The sequence below is a fragment of the Podarcis pityusensis genome (assembly GCF_964106645.2).
Source record: "Podarcis pityusensis genome assembly, chromosome: 10".
Taxonomy (NCBI): domain Eukaryota; kingdom Metazoa; phylum Chordata; class Lepidosauria; order Squamata; family Lacertidae; genus Podarcis; species Podarcis pityusensis.
In genome coordinates, this window is record NC_138035.1 from 46,658,059 (window position 1) to 46,678,184 (window position 20,126).

General features: G+C 42.9%; 1 protein-coding gene across 3 annotated transcripts in view; it reads left to right on the top strand.

Annotated features, from left to right (window-relative positions):
- The first annotated feature begins 488 nt into the window (after nt 1–488).
- The window catches only part of GRIP1 (glutamate receptor interacting protein 1), a 332,684-nt gene continuing 313,046 nt past the window's right edge, over nt 489–20,126 (top strand). For all 3 annotated transcript variants that reach the window (XM_081022289.1, XM_081022294.1, XM_081022298.1), the window contains exon 1: nt 489–798. In XM_081022289.1, coding sequence (XP_080878415.1) covers nt 744–798 — 55 coding nt within the window. In that variant the 5' untranslated portion in view covers nt 489–743. The remainder of the gene's footprint in view (nt 799–20,126) is intronic.

Here is a 20,126-nt window from a genome sequence, read left to right on the forward strand (position 1 = left end):
CCTCGAGCGTCGACTTCCCTCACGGCTGCGCGTGAGGAGAACAAGAGGAGCGAAGCGGCGCCTCGCCTCCCCTTCCCCTCAGCCAGGGTGTGCCTCCTCCTCCTCGCCCGCCCGCCCGCCGCGGAGCGAGGCGCCCCTCTCTTCTCCGGGAGACGCCTGCCGCCTTTCTGCCTCACCGAGTCTCTTTGTGGGGCCCCAGGGAGAGGAGCCCAGCGCGCCGCCGCCGCCGCTCCTTCGCCCGCCCTTCCCGCTCCCTCCCGCCATTGTGCAGCCGGCAACGCCAGCTCTCCCACCTGCTGGCGGCGGCGAGGCGAGCGACGCCCCCTCTCGCTCCCCATTCGCTCCCCATTCACCCTTCTGTGCGCGCGTATGTCCCCAGCTGAACCGGGGAGAGCCCCCTCCTCCTCCTCCATCTCCGCCCCGCTCCGGAGCGTGCAGTGCCGCCACCTTGCCCTCCCTCCCTCCCTCGCTTCCTCCTCCTTTCCTCCTCCTCCTCCTCCTCCTCCTCGTCGTCGCGCGCTCCCCGAACTAAAAGGAGGCAGCTGTTCGGCCAGCGGCGCCTCCTTCTCGCTCCGGTTTCCAGCCCTCGGGAGCCGTCGCCGCTTTCCACCCCCCAGGCGTGCAGCTCGGGGAATAGGAAGAGGAGGCGCCGCTACTGCTGCCGCCGCCTCAGACTGCAATGTGCGCCCTGCTGCTGCTGCTGCTACTCCTGCCGCAGCCCCAGCCGCAGCCCTGAAGGAGCCATGCCGGGCTGGAAGAAGACCATCCCCGTGTGCCTGCAAGCCGAGCAGGAGAGAGGTGGGTGAGCGCCACCCAGGCGCCGCGAGGGGGCTTCGGCGGCGGCCGGCAAGTGGGGTGGGCTGAGTGAGGCGAGACCCCGCTCTCCGTCGCGCGCCGACCCTTCCCCCTCCGCCCGCTCCCTCAGGTGCTCTCCGCCGAGCGCGGAGCCCTCCTTCGGCTCCGGGAGGCGAGCGGGTGGCGGGAACGAGCGGGGTGGAGGGGGGGAGTGTCTTGTCAGAAAGCGGCACCTGAGGGCGGGAGGGGCCGGCCCCTCTTCCTCCTCCTCCTCCTGGTCGTGCCGCGAGTGAACTTTTATTTGCCTGGCTGAGGGAAGAGGGGGTGGCTGGGCTTCCCCTTCAGGCAGACCCTCCATGGGGCCTGGGCTTCTGTTTGTTCCGCCGGTATCCTTGGGAAACGGAGAGACTTGGCGAAGTTTTTTGTTTTAGTTCCTGTTCTCTCTGGGGCTTCTTCCGTAGGGGAAAAGTGGCTCTGCAGGGACATTTTGGGTCCAGAGCAAGTGGGGGGTTTTTTTGGGGGGGGATGGAGGAGAGCTCTGTAATGGATCTTTCCTCTGGTGGGCAACAGTAGTGGAGAATGCAAAGCCCGGGCATGTCCCCACAGTGTTGTTCTGGTGTTTTGCCTGAGGGGAGGGGTGGTGGCAGGTGCTGCGAAGCAAGGGACCCCTTCCCTTGCAAGCCACGCAGCATTGGGCCAGAGAAGTCAGCAGTCAGCATGGCAAGCCAGAGAGCCCCAGGGTCCAGCTGGAGGGAAAGGAGGGTGGGCCCTATGCCCTGTCTCCTTTTAGGATGAAGCTCCCTCCGTGGCACTTTGAGTGGTCAAGCTGCGCCAACTACGAATGTGGGGCTTTATGAAAGAAGCAGTGCCCTCCTTTAGAGTTGCCTGTTTCTGTTAGAGTGAATTCTTTTAGATATTTACAGATCTGTACAGCAGGCAAGGAAGGGATGGCTTTTATTTCAGATAGTCCAGATCCTAAGGGTTTCTCTGTTATGCAGATTTCATCAGAGAAAGCTGGTGAAGTAATACAGTAGCCCCCCCCCCCCCTTTTATGGGACTTTCTACATGTATAGTGCAGCCTTCTGGTCCAGAGATCGCCCTGATATAAGGGGAATTGTTGGCTGGCATTCATATTCCAGCACCAGACAAAACTCTTGCTTTCAGCTGCTTAGCCCCTCTGAACTTTTTCCTCATGTTGAGTGCTCACTGTTTTCATTAGACACTGTGGGGAAGCTTGCAGAGGCTGTTATTGTCGTGCTTTGTATTTTATCTGACTTAAAAAGCTGTTGTTACGGAAAGAAACGCACCAGATTTTGTCAGAAATGATATTCTGCACACACTTTCTCTTGGGTATGTTTGCAAAGTGACCACTCATCTCCACTGGTGGCCATGGGGCTTTTAGATCCCAAGTTTAACCCTAATCAGTACCTGTGCTTACCAGTTTACCAAGTTCTCAGAAGTAATTAGCTGATAGCACTCATCCTCAAGGTAAGTTAGAATTGCTGGAAGTCTGGAATTTGGAAAATACTCCTATAATTTATACTTGTCCTGGTTGATGGTATCAGAAATACATTTGTGGTTCTTGAGACATGGAGTAGAGGAGGTGGAGCAACAACTTTATAGAATGTTTGAGAGCTGTGGAATCCAGATGGGACTGTCAATTTGCAGCAACCAAATAAAGGGTTTTCCATGCCAACGTGGGCTTGTTTCGGGTACCGTTCAATATTGTTCCAACACAGTGGATTTGATGTTTCTGGTAACTTTTCAAATCCTTATAAATTCAAGCTGCAGTTTTGTAATGAATTCAGAAGTTAGCTCTGTCACTTAACCCAGAAATTGTGTTGCTTATATTTGTGTGTATAATATTTGAGGGTGAGTGGTCTGATTTAGTCTGTTGTATGCTAGAATTTGCAGGCTTTCAAAATACATTACTGGGCAGAGAATAATGTACAGTTGCACACATTCTTCCATGGTAGAGCAGATATTTGGTTTGTAAGATTTGACTAATGATTTGGTAAAATGTATTGCACCACTGATTTCATTTTGTATTTGTGTGGGTGCAGATCACTTACAATTCATTTTGCACAAGAGTAGCTAACAAATATTAAATATGAAGCTTCCTGAACTGCTCCAAAAGAGATATGTTTAGCTCTGACTGAGGATAAAACATTCCTGGCTGTATGTTAATCTTCACTGGTAAATGACAATAGTACTCAAATACAGTACACAATTCTCATTAGTTTTTTACATTGTTAATTGAAATATAAGCATTCAAGCAACACATGATTTAGATGTTTTCTCTTGTTACTGTTATAATAAACACCTTTGTAAAGCCAACATACACTTGAATAAACTTACATATTCTGGGGGGGAAAGGTAGATAAATTCCTGTATTGTCACACAGAGAGCTAACATTAAAATGCAGGAAAAGCCACCCCACCCCCGCCAGCTAAGCTCTGCATAGCAAATATGGCAAAACCAGAAAATAATTTCTGTGCATCAAAATCAGAGTCAGGAATGTGCCTTTAGATTTATCTCTCTCTCCCTGTTTTTGTAGTGTGCAGTGAACAATTTCCTTTGGTCGTCTTTTCTGCTTTGATGTTTTTCTGCACCAGTAGAGATGTTGCCTTGTAAACAGTTCTCATGCTTGTTTATTTAATTTGTATTTCTGTTCAGCTTATTTTCATAAGAGTTCAGCAAGCCAATTTTTGCAAATTATTTATCCCTCTCTTATTTTCTTTTTCCGTGGTGTAAATAAAAAAGCACTTTGAATTTCTGAAGTAGAGTTCATTTTATATTGCTCTAGCTTAGCTAATCAATTTAGCAAGACTTCAGTGCTTTTTCAGATTCAATTATCTCTCTTTGCTTCAGATGCAAGGAAAATATTAAGTGATAAAAATAAATAATTGGTGTTGAATTAGGGTACAAAGAGACCACCAGATAAACATTTTAAACTCACTGGAAAAATGGCCAGAGTTGTAATGAAATGAAGGTGCATATTTAGTGTTTATTGTGGTGCTGACTTGGAAAGCAATTACAAGTATAGTTAAAATCTGATTCAAAGCCAGTTTGCTTATATCTCCCTCTGCTGTTAGTAGATAATATTTCTCTTCTGTAGTTCATTTATAGGAATCAGGGTAACATTTTTTTCCCTGTGCTTACTTTCAAAGAGTAAGTGTTCCCTGTTTTGTGTGTTTATTTTGTGGGTCGTAGATGTAAATAAATAAATATACTGGTGAACTGTAGAAAGGTTGGTATTTAACATATGGTGCCCTTGTGAGATGCATGCCTTGAAAGAGGTGATTTTTCCATTCTACATCCACTTCAACAGCTCAATCAACGGATGAAGGTGGCCAAATTGCATTTTCCTTCAAAACACACTAGAAAAGAACCCTAAATAATTCAACAGCCAACTTGAATTCCGTTGGTTTTTCTCCTTAGTCACTTCTTTCATAAACTGCAACCTCTTATCTCTTTCTTTGCCTTGTAAAATTAACATGTGCTTCCATGCACTTATACCTCTCCTTTATGCACGCTATAAGCCACAAAAAATGGAACACCCTTATAACTAAAGAAGTATAGGAGCTTAATTCAGCAGGAGAAAATATTCTTGTCTCAGGTTTCAGATTCCAACCTCATACCTGATTCCTGCTGCACCTACCAACGATGCATCTCTTGCCTTTTCAATCTGCACTCCTAAACTTACATACAGTGGTACCTCGGGTTACAGACACTTCAGGTTACATACGCTTCAGGTTACAGACTCCGCTAACCCAGAAATAGTGCTTCAGGTTAAGAACTTTGCTTCAGGATGAGAACAGCAATCGTGCTCCAGTGGTGCGGTGGCAGCAGGAGGCCCAATTAGCTAAAATGGTGCTTCAGGTTAAGAACAGTTTCAGGTTAAGAACAGACCTCCGGAACAAAATTAAGTACTTAACCTGAGGTACCACTGTAATAGGGAGTAACCCCTCATTTAACAGAATACGAGGACAGTACGTAACCCGAGGTTCCACTGTATTGGTATGCAAGAATCAGCTAGTTAATTACTTATTATGTTTGCAACCCCACCTTTCCTCCAGAGAGCTGGAGTGCACAGTTCTCCCCGATCTCCTTTTACCCTGAAAACAAGCCCATGAGGTAGGTTAGATTGAGAGACAGTAACTGGCCCAGGGAGTGCCAGCTTGGCCCAGCAACCGTGGGTGCCCAGGGCCGTGGCTGCCATATAGCGTGCATGGCCCTGGCACTGAAATTTGTGGGTGCCTGGTCCCTTCATGGGGAATTTTGTGGGTGCTCAGGCACCCATGGCCCCAGAGAGATGGCACCTATGAGGGTCACTCAATGCCATGAATATTGACTGTCCAGAAAGCTGCTTTTAACAGGGCAGGAGGAGTGCTGGTTTGAAAAGTTGTTGACCCACCAAAATCATTTGGCGATGCTATCCCTTGTAAGAAACTTGAGGTAAGCACTATCTGTGCAGGTGAGGCAACTTCAGCTATGTCAACCTAGCTCCTCTTTTTCAGGAAATCATTTGGTAGAAATCTGTTAAAATGCATAGGAAGCAGCTTCGTAGTACAGTGGTACCTCGGGTTACGTGCGCTTCAGGTTACATACGCTTCAGGTTACACACTCCGCTAACCTAGAAATAGTGCTTCAGGTTAAGAACTTTGCTTCAGGATGAGAACAGAAATTGTGCTCCAGTGGCGCGGCAGCAGACGGAGGCCCCACTAGCTAAAGTGGTGCTTCAGGTTAAGAACAGTTTCAGGTTAAGTACGGACCTCCGGAACGAATTAAGTACTTAACCCGAGGTACCACTGTAAAAGCTACCCGTGTGGCTGTTCTGCATATGAATTCCGATACAGTGGTACCTCAGGTTACAAACGCTTCGGGTTACAAACGCTTCAGGTTACAGACTCCGCTAACCCGGAAGTACTACCTTGGTTTAAGAACTTTACCTCAGGATGAGAACAGAAATCGCACGGCAGCAGTGGGAGGCCCCATTAGCTAAAGTGGTGCTTCAGGTTAAGAACAGTTTCAGGTTAAGAACGGTCCTCTGGAACAAATTAAGTTCTTAACCAGAGGTACCACTGTATAAATGAATTGTCCATAGTGTTGCTGACTTCAGTGGGCTCCCTCTCAAAATAATGCTTAGGATAGAGATTTGCTAACCTTTTTGGGACCGTGGGCACATTTGCAAAGCAGAGATGTCATGGCCACCACACACACAATCCTGCAACCAAGCACACAATTGGCTGCAATAAAATGCACTTTTCAGGCTGGCACCAGAAAGGGCTCTGCTGGTGCATGTGCACCCATGGGTGTCAAATTGGTAGCTCCTGGCTTAGTATCTCACACCCTAGATCAGGCAGCTGATATGTTAAACTAGTGACATTTTTAATTTTATTTGTGCATTGGATAACTGCTGTTTCCATCATTTTAATTCCATGCTTTAAAAAAGTTGGAAACTGTTTTAGCCTTTTTTTTACTTTGCACAATCAAGATTACACAAGTGATTGTGTGGTGGTGGTGGTTTTTTTGTAAAAGATTTGAGTTGTGGTCTCTGTTGATTAATGACATTGTAATATAGCTACTGAAGTAAAACCTGTCACTTCAGAAATGGCATGTAAAAACCAACCAATGTAATATGATGTATCATTAAAATTCAGGGCATATTTTCCTCCAGATTTCTGCTTAAGCTGCTAAAGCAAATCCATTTATAAGCCACCTAAAACACTTTTGAGGTGACATATGAAAGGAAGAAGAAGGAAAGAAAGCATTTTTGGGTTGACATTCTTCAGTATTCCTTCCAATCAAGTTAAATGAAATCATTTTATGGGTTTCCTGTGTCAGCTTTACAGCTGATCATTTTTGACAGGAGTGGAACGAACAATAAGTCTTGTTTATGGTTTGGAATTAGGACGGCATCACAAATGCAGAGCTTAGAATTAGGGTGATGACCATTTTTAAAAGTTACATGTGAAGTTTAAATTACTTCTATAGCTCTGTGGTTTTAAATACTATTTTATGATTTAGCTTTTCCTAACTTACCAGTTGCTACAATTGCTAAGCCATGTGCAGCCTGATACTATTTAAAATTAGATGCACCTAAACCCATTATTTCAATGGGCTTAGGCGTGTTCAGCTCTACATTGGAATGGGCTGTTCAACTTTCTAGCAGCTCCTGTAACCCTGTTATCATTCACAACCGTTGCTGTCCTGAGAGATGATGCCCTTCTCCCAAAGGTTCTGAACCTGTGCACAAATTGTCTAGCAATGGTTGCATCTTGGTCATGAGTGCTTTACATACCATTATATTTAAAGGTTGAGGAAACCCCAGTGTGCCCATATTGTACTTTAAAAAAATGTAAAGGATGTTTTATTTATCCTCACATTTATCACAAAAGAAAGGTTAAATTCTGTTTACCTTATTTTCTCACACTTGCACAAAATGAAAGCTCGCACACTAATAGCAGGAGTCACACCCCTGCCTCTTTCCCCACTGGATGACAGCACTTGATGTGAAGGTAATATCCTCCAGGGAAGAGTGGAGGATAAAATAAAAATTGTGAGAAATGGATGAAGGCGGAGAGAGAAAGAGCACAAATTTATTTGTCTATTTGCAGAACCAAGTCAACACACTGAGACAAATTCTAGAAATATAACCAAAATAAAGCACTAAAAAGACCCTTTTGACAACCCCCCGAAAAACCAGTCAAGTTCACATACAGGTATTGCTGTTGGGATGTGGTATGTCTTCTGTGTGATAGGTGACATGTTGCACCATTTATAGCTGTAAATAGACAGCATCTTTGTTGTGTGGACTACATGCTTACCTTGCTAGGCCAGTTTGGGAGTAACTGTATCATCCCTGTAGCTGTTCCACATTTCCATGTGGAAGTGGTAACCACCCCACACCAGTAATTATTAAGCAGCTTTGTGCTGTTTTGATAGTAGGAGATTGCTTCATTGTGTACATGCTTATTACATACTTGAAAACACATGTGAGCGGTTCATTCCCGCTAACCCCACTCTCCTGCTGTTGACAAATGAGCAGGCCATAATCACATATAGTGCCTTAATTGAATATGCTGCTAGAGGACCAGCTGCTGTTCATGGGCCAACTCTAGCCCTTTATTCCATTACAAGACTTCCAACATGCAACATCAGTCACAATCCCCTTGTATATATCAATATATACTTGCAGTGAAAACCAAGTTAACAAAATGACTGCTAAACTTCACTGAAGAGCACAGGGAATATTTGTGAGCACACAATTCAGCATCAGATGGGAAGTAATATGTTTATCATTCATTTTGACAGTACTACCTACATTCTAAGAAATGTAAATAATTTCTAATTCTGAGGTCCGTTATTTTCAATTGTGATCTGAAATCCATTTGTTTAAAGTCAAGAGCATCCTGGCAGATTTATGTGGGCCTTTCTTACTGTTGGTGTTTCAGCTCAGGGGATGTATGTAAGTAATTACATCTATACCTTGGTTGATGAATGCCTTGCGACTCAAACATTTTGGCTCCCGAACACTGCAAACCCAGAAGTGAATGTTCTGGTTTGCCAACATTCTTTGGAACCCGAAGGTCCGACGCAGCTCATGCGGCTTCCAATTGGCTGCAGGAGCTTACTGCAGCCAATTGGAAGCCATGCCTTGGTTTCTGAACGTTTTGGAAGTCAAACGGACTTCCGGAACAGATTCCATTCGACTTCCGAGGCACCACTGTACAGGCCTTCATATTACTGCCCTCTTGAAAGGATAAACAAGCAGGTAATAGGAAAAAGGCTTATGTTTGGTTTATCTTCCCCTGCCCCTAACTACAAACAGCCACTCAGTTGATGACAATATAAATCAAAGGAAAACCAGAAGACTTGTGACAAGGACTTTAACATACAGTATTTTGTTAGATTTCGCATTTAAATTTTCAGAGCAGAAAGCCACATCACGGGTGAGCGTTTTCTTTAGCCTTGTGTTTTATCCATTTGTTTTTATTTATTTCACCAGCCAGAAAGAACTGATAGGAATGAATATACACCCCCAGCATCTTGCGAACCTTTTTCTGAAGACCAAAATGATTCCTATTCTAATGAGCGAGTCAGACAATAAAATTCTTGCTCACTGCGACTGCAAGCAGCTGAAGCAGCACTTTTGATTTTAATAGAATAAATTTAGGAATGAGACATAAAGAATACTTGGTGAATAACAAACATTGAAATTTAAGCAATGTGGTATGAGATGCATCTTTGTCCAGTAAGAATATGTACAGCACATAAAGATATATAGATGGAATATTGGATGCAACTTTCTTATCTTTTAACAGAGGTCCTTCCATCTTAATTATAGGTACTTAAATTTCAAATTGTCATTTGTCTTGCAACAGCAATCAGCAAAACAGTTAAATCATGTGGAGATTTAAACCTATGTGCAATTTGAAAGTACTTTATATTATTAAATTGACAGGATTAAGAGTACTGTTCAATTGTCATGAGTGCATCTAACACTGTACATAGGTTTTATGGTCCAAAGCCCAGTTGATCTCTGTGCAAGAAGAAGCTAACTGACTTTAATTATGGGAAACGTGAGATAAGAATCCATGAGATAATGTTCATCTGGTCAGAGTAGACTATCAGACTCCATAGAATATTTGCAGTATCCAAATTTGTCGTGCCCCATTTTTGTAGTGTGTAAGTTTTGCAGAGATGAATCAGAGTGGGGCAATCTAAAACGTGTGCTTTTTGAGTGTTTTAATATAGATAATATTTTTAAGCATGCATAAACCAGAATCAACAGAAGTTTTCCTTTCAGGAAACCAGCTTATGGATCTGACAGTAAGGTGGGGTGTGTGGAAAGGGCAAGAGTGCAGCTCTAGGACTTTGCTTTTTTAAAATAGCAGGAGCAATTATGTTTTCTGGGGGTTTTTTTGCTGTGGCAAGTGAATGAAGTGATAAAGAAGTTTCAATTTCTACTACGGTCGTACCTCGGTTCTCACACAAAGGTATTTCCCAGTGCGGTTAGAGGTGGTGTCCATTGCTGCCCTCTGACAGATTTCAGGTTCGTCCTCCAAGTTTAGTCCAGATAATACTGTATTTTGTGGGGCCGATCTGGGCACTGAAGTAGCCTCCCAAGACGAGCTGAGGGTTGGGTGATAGAGAGTCTATACTTTCGAGTAGTTGGTCAAGTTTTTCCCAATATGATCTCAGTTCCCCACAAGACTTTACTGGAGGTACGTACACGCAGATATACTAAGTATTTCTCAAGAGACTGTCAGAAAGGGACAACACTAAAAAATTAGGGGTGGTCAACGAGGGACACTGTTGAATTGATACATTAAGAGAGGTTGACACCAGCACCACCAGTCTGTTCAACTCCCGAAACCATTTGAAAACCAAGGCGCGGCTTCTGATTGGCTGCAGGAGCTTCCTGCACTCAAGCGGAAGCCGCGTCAGACGTTCAAGCTTCCAAAAAACATTTGCAAACCGGAACACTTACCCCTGGGTTTGCGGTGTTCGGGAGCCATTTTGTTTGACAACTGAGCCATTTGAGAACCAAGGGAGAGGGAATGCTCTCACCACTTTTGACTGAGAACAATGTAGCCACTCCTACGTTCATAACTTGTACCAAAAAGAGGGTGCCCACTCACAATACTGTACGAAATGCTGTTGATTCTGTGTCTCTGGATTCTGATGCAGACAACTGTTTATCTCTCCCTGTAGCTGTTTATTTATATACTCCATTAGTCATGTAGTTGCAGTGTGCATACACAATAATCTGAATTCTTAGATGTTTTGTGGAAAAAAGCAACAGAAAAGAGCAGGTGTTCTCAAATTTTCTAAACCTCCTTCCTGTGGCTTCACATTTCTGCCTTACTTGCTACCTCATGCTCATATGACACCTGTGACTCCTCCATTGGAAAGTCTGAAAAGGGAAGACATCTATACCAGCACAGCTTTCCTTTGCCTTCTGTGTTTCTGCAGCTTGTCCTCTGGGAGAGAAAATCCTCACTCAAAAACACAGGCGTGCCACTTCACAAGCAGACTGAAAATGATCTTGCAATTCCTAAGCTGCCTGAAGCATATTCCGAATTAGAGGGGGGAGGGGCTCTTCCTTCCATCAAGGGACGGGCTTTTCCCACCCTTTTGGGCTGCTTGCCTCTTCATTGCTTTGCCTTTCCCCATCCTCCTTCCCTTTTGTTTGTTTCCATCTTCTCCTCCTTTGCATCTTTCTCCTGATGTGTCTGTGGCAGTTGCCTGACAGAAGGGAAACCTGCCGGCATGTGGGGACACATCCCAAACTGATTTTTGAAAATCTGTTTAAGGCTACAATTAGCAAAAGATGCTTTCCCATCAAAATATGTTTGTTTTATTTATTGCATCTGTTCTATGATCAGTAATATGTGACATTTCACCTATTCTGTATTCTAGATGTGATACACTAGAATGCGCACATTAAATTTAATTTTAATTGGTGCACACTCTCCATATGTTGACGAGAAAGTATAATGTCAAACTTTTTTTAGGTTTAGCGCCCTATGTGAACTATTGAAAAGGATTTTTTTTCATTTTTTGGTATTGCTTTGGAAACAGTTCTGTCATTTCCATAATAGATCATTAGGGATTACATGATTGTAGCTGTAATACAATGCACTCTGCTTTGTTCACATATTTATAATGCTCACTTCTATTAATATCAGTCAATTAACAGGATTCTCTTCCTTCAGTCCTGATTTGCATCAAGTATTTGTTGCATCAGGGGCTTTTTAAACTTAAAATTGGATCCCTTTAAAAAAAAATACCATAACGAATATGGATATCTTTTGATATCCACTTTGCATATGCAGAAAATACAGGGTAAGAAAAATCCAGGTCTGTTGTTCAGGATTAAACAGCGGGAGGAGATGTTGGGCAATAATCAGGGAAGCCTGCAAAGTATTTCTGGTTTCTCTGCACATAGAAGTGAGCAGGGAGAGAAAAATGCAAACAGCCCCTTAGTATAGCATACAACACCATATGCAATAATAAAATATTTTTTTGTGCCACAGTCCATAAGACAGTGAAAAATCGTGCACCTTTTGATATCCATGTTCCCAGCAGACCCTTAGGACTTGATTTACTTGCTGCACAAGGACACTAAGGGCTACATAACCCCTTCCTCAGATCTTGTGAATTGTTTGCTGCTAATGCACCTGTCCCTAAAACAGAAGGAAGAACTAAAGCTTTATAGGAGCAAAGTAGGTTGGTAGCTGACAGTGTGTTGCACTAGTTCACATAACCAAGTTTAGCATTTATTTCCAGCCTAAAGTGACTGTGAAAAATACAAGGTAGAAGATGACTGTATTGAAAGCCACCCTGAATTTGCAACAGATGAGGATCTTGAATGAGAGAACAAGTGTTCATGAATTTTTAAAAACTTCCTTCCTGTTATGAAGAGATTTTATGTACAGTCACTGAAGGCAGCAAAACCAGCTGCCTGCTATGTTCACATCTTTTTTTTTTTACCTTCTCCTTGTCTTTTAGCATGGAGAGATCATCCTGGTGTTACTGTAGCCTCTGGAAACTTGTCTGCTGAGTCAGAAAAAGAGGTGGAGTTGGGAGGAAATATTTATTAGCTTAAGCTGTTAGCACTGATTGCTTGTTTACATCTGAGAGGATGTAAGATACTTTCCTTTGGGAAGGTGTTGGTGTTCAAAGGTAATCAGGAGATAATCCTCTATCTGTTTTTGATTTTACATTAAAATATTCTTAAAAGAATCCCACAAGCCTTCCTGAGTATAGAATAGTGAGTTCGAAATTAATAAATCTTTCTACTACGGAGTTCCAGCTACATTCTTTTTTGTAGTATCCTGCCCTTCATCCAAGACCTGAGGGCAGGTTACAACAGTAAAACACAAATAAACATAGTTCATCTGTCCATATATTACTGTAGAGGCCAAATCTTAGGATTTAGAGGCCTGCTAAAAAAAGACAGTTTTTTAAGCTGGCACTTAAAAATAAACACTGTGCCAACAGGACCTGGGGGGGGGGGCGAGGCAGGGGGAGTGCATTTCAAAACCAGGAAGGTGATGTTGGGAAGCACCTTTGGAGAGTGCCAGATCTTCAATATCCACTATGTAGTGAAAATGTATCAAGGGTGTCCCTAGCAGATTTCAAATAAGAGGACAACAGTAGCAAAAGGCAGAAGTATACGTCCTTGAGCCCCAGTGTTATACAGTCTTTAGCCGTCAGACCCATCAAAACTCTGGCGGTTGCATTTTGCATAAGTTCCAACCTCTGAATTGTCTCCAGGAGCAGACCCATGTAGAGCACATTGCAGTAGTCTATCATGTGGGATGATGATGATTAGTTATTGTTATTGAATTTATATACCACCCTATACCTGGAGGTCTCAGGGCGGTTCACAGAACAAAATCAAAATATAAAACCACAAAATATATAATCAAAATTAAAACAACAACCCAACAGCCCAACCCCCATTTTAAAATGGCATATGATTACTACAGCAGGCAGTCCCTGTCCAGGAATTTTGGGTCTATGAACCACAGTAAAGCTGTGTGTGTGTGGCATGGAAGTAGCTGGTGAACTACCTGAAGCTGAAAATATGCACACCATGTCACCAAAAGAACCTGAGCATATAATCAAGAAGTATCCTCAGACTACAAAGCTGGTCCTTTGGGGGAGTGCAACCTTTTTGAATTATGGTGCTGGAGGAGACTCTTGAGAGTCCCATGGACTGCAAGAAGATCAAACTGATCCATTCTGAAGGAAATCAGCCCTGAGTGCTCACTAGAAGGACAGATCGTGAAGCTGAGGCTCCAATACTTTGGCCACCTCATGAGAACAGAAGACTCCCTGGAAAAGACCCTGATGTTGGGAAAGATGGAGGGCACTAGGAGACGGAGGATGAAATGGTTCGACAGTGTTCTCGAAGCTACCAGCATGAGTTTGACCAAACTGCGGGAGGCAGTGGAAGACAGGAGTGCCTGGCGTGCTCTGGTCCATGGGGTCACGAAGAGTCGGACACGACTAAACGATTAAACAACAAAAATAACAACCCCGTCCAAAACAGGAACCTTGGTTTTCGAACATAATCCTTTTCGGAAGTCTTTTTGATTTCCGAAACATTTGAAAACCGAAAATCAAAGGGCTGTTGGCAAAATGAATGATGAAAATCGAAAAACGTGTCATGGAAGCCACTCGTCTTCTGAAAATCGTTTGAAAACAGAAGCATTCACTTCTGGGTTGTTGGCATTTGGGTTCTGAAGCGTTCAACAACTGAGGTTCCACTGTACCACCTTTAATTCTTGGACCTGGAAACTGCCCACCCACAAACATTTCTGTTTTGTTGGGATTCAGCTTCTGTTTATTGGCTCTGTTCCAGGCCTTTACTGCCTCCAGATACTTCACCTGCATGGTTTTGTCAGATTCAGATGAGAAGGAGAAATTAGAGTTGGGTGTAACCAGCATATTGGTGATGTCTTGTTCCAAATCTGCATGCTTCCCTTGTGTTTTTCCCAGATTACTCTACAGTGGTACCCCGGGTTACATATGCTTCAGGTTACATACGCTTCAGGTTACAGACTCTGCTAACCCAGAAATAGTACCTCAGGTTAAGAACTTTGCTTCAGGATGAGAACAGAAATCGTGCTCCGGCGGTGTGGCGGCAGCAGGAGGCCCCATTAGCTAAAGTGGTGCTTCAGGTTAAGAACAGTTTCAGGTTAAGAATGGACCTCCGGTACGAATTAAGTACTTAACCCGAGGTACCACTGTATACTGTATCAGTGTCTTGTTCTCCTCAGGAAGAACTTACTATAGGCTGCCTGATTTATTTGAACCTCTTTTTATAAATAGGCTACAATTTGGAACTAGTAACTAAAATTTGCTTCTCTAGCACTAAATAACCAGAGGTTCGGGAAATGTACCAGACTGCTATCTGGGTCACAGTTTCCTAGTAGGTGCATGGTAAAAGTGACTGAAGTTGTCTTTTTTTATATATAATTATTTGAATTATTTATACCTTGCTTCTCAGCTTCTCAGCTCTAATTTCCAAGATGGCTTACAACATAATTAAAACCAGCCACACAAAGTAGCAAACCAAACAAAAAGCTAATATGAAAAATCAACAGAGCAGCAAAGACAAAAAATAAATAAATCTTGAACATTCAAAAGTAGTTTTTAAAGAGCTCCAAAGCAATTTTTTAACAGATCAGCAGAAAAAGTGAATAAGACCAATCAAAAGCCTGTATAAACAGAATAGTGTCTTAAGTTTGTGCTTGAAAGTCATCAAAGAAGATGCTGGCAATTTGACAGGGGGAGAGAATTCCACAGGTGTGTTACCGTGACTGAAAAGGCTCTGTCCCTCATTGCCAACCATCTCACCTCAGGAGGTGGGAGCCATCTGACCAGTGCCTCTGAAAAATATATTAATAGTTGAGCACATTCATGTAAGGGTATCCCATACTTCAGGTACTCTGGTCACAAGCCACCAAGGGCATTATAGGTCAACTGAATTTTAAACGCAAGGAATTCCATTTTAAGAGCAAGCAGCACAAGAGATGCAAATTTGAAATGGGCATCCTTATATTTTACTTACATGGTCCTTACATTGGCTATCCTCACATGAACTATTTGGAGTCGCAAATAAAATAAATAATTTTATTTGGAAAGGTGGCACAAAGCACAAAAGAGGATTCGGTTAAGGTTAATTTTGCATTGACGTCCCTCCCCCACCAGTAAACGGCCTTTCCTATTCACTGTTTGAAGCAGTTTAGTGCAAATTTCCCCTTGTCTTTTTTATGGCTTTTCATGCATAAGAAAAAGTAAGGAGTTGAACAATATCCAGATGAAAATGAGCCCTATCTTCACCATTTTTAAAAAATGAGTAGTTGAGCAGTTAGCATTCCTACCCTTTTCACAGATCCATCTCTCAGCCTACTTTATCCTTTCATATTTTCATTCTCATTTTCCTTTTACTATCCCTACGTCCTCATTCATTCTACATTTTCTTAAAGTCCATATCAGTCTAAAAGTATCTTTTACTCTTCTTGTTGGTGCTTGCCCTAGATGATGGTCTTTGTGCATTTGCAAGAGATGGTTGCATAAGAACAGTAATATGCTAACAAAAGTACCTCAGTATCTGCATTTTGTGGCAATAGAATTATATTGGTATATTGGAATGGTGTTGTGTTCAGAGCAGTTCTAATATCTAGATCTGGATTCTGGAGGAGGTTAGGATGAGGCAGACTTGTCTCTGCTGGCAGAGAGCAGCTTCATCAGTGGGGTGGGAAGTAAAGGTAAAGGGACCCCTGACCATTAGGTCCAGTCATGGCCGACTGGGGTTGTGGTGCTCATCTCGCTTTATTGGCCGAGGGAGCCAGTGTACAGCTTCCAGGTCATGTGGCCAGCATGACTAAGCTGCTTCTGGTGAACCAGAGCAGCGCATGGAAACACCGTTTACCTTCCTGCCGGAGTGGTACCTATTTATCTACTTGCACTTTGATGTACTTTCGAACTGCTAGGTTCGCAGGAGCAGGGACCGAGCAACAGGAGCTCACCCCGTCGCGGGGATTCGAACCGCTGACCTTCTGATCGGCAAGCCCTAGGCTCTGGTGGGGGGTGGGGGGTGGGAAGACGTCTGCTGCAAAGGCCATTGTTATGTACATAGACATTAGCCTGAAATGGACAAAAAGAGGCAGGACAGAGTTTGCATTGGATCCGCTCTTTCTTTAAGAGGTCTCTGTATTGGTGCCATTAGCTATTCCAGTTTGAGGTTTATGTAGTTGATATTCCCTCATTTGTTTTTTTGTGTTAAATTTTACTAAATGGAGATCTGCAAGGGCAAACTGGAAGAAAAATGGTAACCCTCCTACTGCTACCTGGCTGGGAGTCAGCAGGCCTTTGGAAGTGGTGAACGACCTGCCATTTTATGCTCTCTCCTAAGTTACCCCACTTAAGAGTGCTCTGTGAAATCTGTTCTCAAATGGACCTTTAAAAAAAGCTATCTAGTTATATTTATATCCCACCCTTCATATAAATCCAAAGGCTGGTAGCTGCAATATTAAAACAACCAACAATAAAACAAAGACCCAATTTACTTTATCACAAAAGGAAGATAAAATTGGTATCTCATAGCAGGTATCAGAAATATAATATAAAACAATCCACTTGCCTTTCTTCTGCATACTTCTTTATATTTCTAGAATCAGGGTAGATTTCAACATTTGCTTTTTGAGCCGTGGGTTCTTTCTTCTCTGCATAGATGGGTATCCCTGTAACCCCCACAAATTTCCCATTTGTGCAAAAGTGCAGTGATTTCTAGAAACTATTTGGTAGTGGTGGTTTTTGTTGTGCTACCTGTTGACATGTTGCAGGAAATTGTTGCAATTAAACCTGACATATATGTGCCTGTATGTGAGAAAACTAGACTGATAGGATGTGCAGATCTGTCATTAAATTTGTAAATATTCAACTGAATTTCTTGAGATATGTATTTATATACAGTGGTACCTCGGGTTACAAACACCTTGGGTTACAAATACTGTGGGTTACAGACTCCGCTAACCCGGAAGTAGTACCTCGGGTTAAGAACTTTACCTCAGGATGAGAACAGAAACCGTGTGGAGGCGGTGCGGCAGCAGTCCCCATTAGCTAAAGTGGTACCTCAGGTTAAGAACGGACCTCCAGAACGAATTAAGTTCGCAACCAGAGGTACCACTGTAATAGCTTTTGTCTAACATAGCTTTTGTTTCTAAAGCTATATTGGCAATGACCATTTTACTATATGTTTCCAGCTGGACACAATTTCAGTGAAAAATGCATTGCTATAATAGAGAAGTGTTTTTGTGAAGGGACAGCATCTAGAATAATTTTACTGTTGGGAAAGAATGGGAACATTCTTTTCTGCAAGAGCAAAACATTTTTGGCTGGGTAACATTTGTGGCTGACACACAGAGCTCACATTTCCTCCCATTGAGATTAGAGACTAATTAGGATGGCATGTCATTAATTTGCAGTTAACAATCATGAAGCCTAGACAGATTCATTAAATTTGAAACAGTGTTCTGCAGTAAAGTAGGAAAGAAATAAAACTAGATCCTAGCATAGATACTGGAACCCATAAAGGCATGTGTGTGAGGAACAGGACTGACTGGCCGTACCATTAGGCAGGATGAGACAGCTCACTCAGGCAGCAGGTGGGTAGTGGCAGTAACATGTTAGAGGAGAACTCCATGTGCCACACAACCTGCTCTGCACCTACTAAGCTAGCCTGTCTTGGGCCAGGAGTCAGCTTTGCCTGCTGAACAGCAGCCTGGAGGGGGATTGACTCCACCTGCAGCAGATAAGCCTCCAAGGACACAGAGGAGAAGGCGCTGATGAGAACCAGCTGGCTTCAGCTTTCTTGAGCAGAGCTTCCAACTGCAGTCAGATTCTGGTAACAACGCTTGTAGTTCCTGGCCCTACCTTCCTTGCTCGTCTTGATCACATGATCTTCGATTTCTCTGACCCTTGGACCATCTGACCACATGGATTGCTGTTTGCCCAGCCCTAGGACTGGACCAGACCTCGGATGCCTACTCTGCCTCCAGGCAAGTACACCTCAGAGACTCTTCTGGGCGGTTGACCTCCCATTCCACTGAGCTCTGCCTGTTGTTGCTCAGCAATGAGACTATGGCAATCTAGTTGAACCCCTGAAATGCAGGAAACCTGCCCACAGCCATTCCTGGGTGGGCTCAAACAGTCAGCCTTCTGGTTAATAGCCAGATGCACTAACCCATTGCACCACAATGACATCTAACAATAGGTAAACGTTCCCCCTCAATGCCTGTGTGATCCTTATAATGTTCTTGCCAGCATACCCACGCATATATGTGTTTTAAAGGACCCAACTTAACATTTATTTTAGCCACCAAATGAGGCAAATCTTCCTCCATAACATTATTTATTGTTGGCAATTTTCTTTTCCTCCAGATCTTGTTTGTTTCCGCCAGTGGTCATTATTATTCAGTGGTGGGGCATCATAATTTCAGATAGATTCATGGATTCGAATCCAAGAAGAGTGTTAGTAATTCATTAACGTAGCACCACATGGGAGGTGAAAAACACACAGAATTTATGTTCTGTTTGAAAGCTGTGTTTTGAAGCCTTAGAGGGGAAGGAAGATAGTTTGATTCCTTGACACCCCTAGATAATTAAAGTGTACTGATTAGACCAATCTCACTAAATCAGTTTTTAAAGAACTAGCAAGACTGGAAGAATATTGGCGTGTCATAACAGCGCTAAAGCTTTCCCAGCCACATGGCAGGGGAGAGTTTTTGCTCTTTCACAGTTTACTGAAGTGCAAGCAGACATGTGAAGCTCAAGAGAGGTCCCTGGAGGAGACACTGGCTGTCTATTTGACAACCTTCCCACTTCCTCCGAACTCATGGAGGGCAGATAAATGTCATTCAGAATCACTTGTGCTGCCTCTCATGTTGTTGTACCTTTGCCTTAACCTGACACATTACAGTTTTATAAGAAAGCCAGATATAGTTTCCTTTGTGCATGTTGGTTTAAATGAAGCATGTTTTGGAGTATCTTACAAAAAAAATACATGCTCTGGAAGTGAACAAGTGTCCAGCAAATTATCTTCAGATGAAGTATATTTATCAAATGCAACTGAAATATTATTTGGTGCCATATGATTTTTTTTTTAAACGACTTTTATTTCTTTCCCACCTCATCCAGTCACTCAAATCCACGCTGCTTTCCACTAAATAATTCCTATGAACCACTAAATAATTCCTATGAACCAAGAAGATACTCTCTTTGAGCATCAGCATCAGTTATGTACTTCATTGCAATTTATTAGAGAGGCATTTTTTTGTATTAGATAGATTTTTTACTTAGGGCCTGACTTCAGATTCCAGTTCTGCTATAGATTGTGCAACTTCTGGGCAACTCACCGTCTCATAGACTCAGTTCCCTGTCTGAAAAATGGGAGCCATTCAGAAAGTTCTTATAAGGTTGAAACCTTAAAGCACCTTTTGAATGTAAAATGCTATATAAATGATAAAAGTTTCTGTGTATGTGCTTCTTTTGTCTAAGCTGCTTCTGTTTGCTCGCATTCTTCTCAACCTGATATTTGAGTTAGCACATAATACGGCATTTTGATTTCAAGAAGCAGCGAGGCAGCAGAAACTGAGGAATCAATATACGAAAAACAGTAGGAGTAAAGTAAGGAGGAGGAGGGAACATGGGAGACTATGAAGAGCTGTTACATGGTGGGTTTCGTCCCTTCAGTCTTAAATAACAAATGTGCTTTATTCTGCTACCATAATCCACTGTATTCTGCA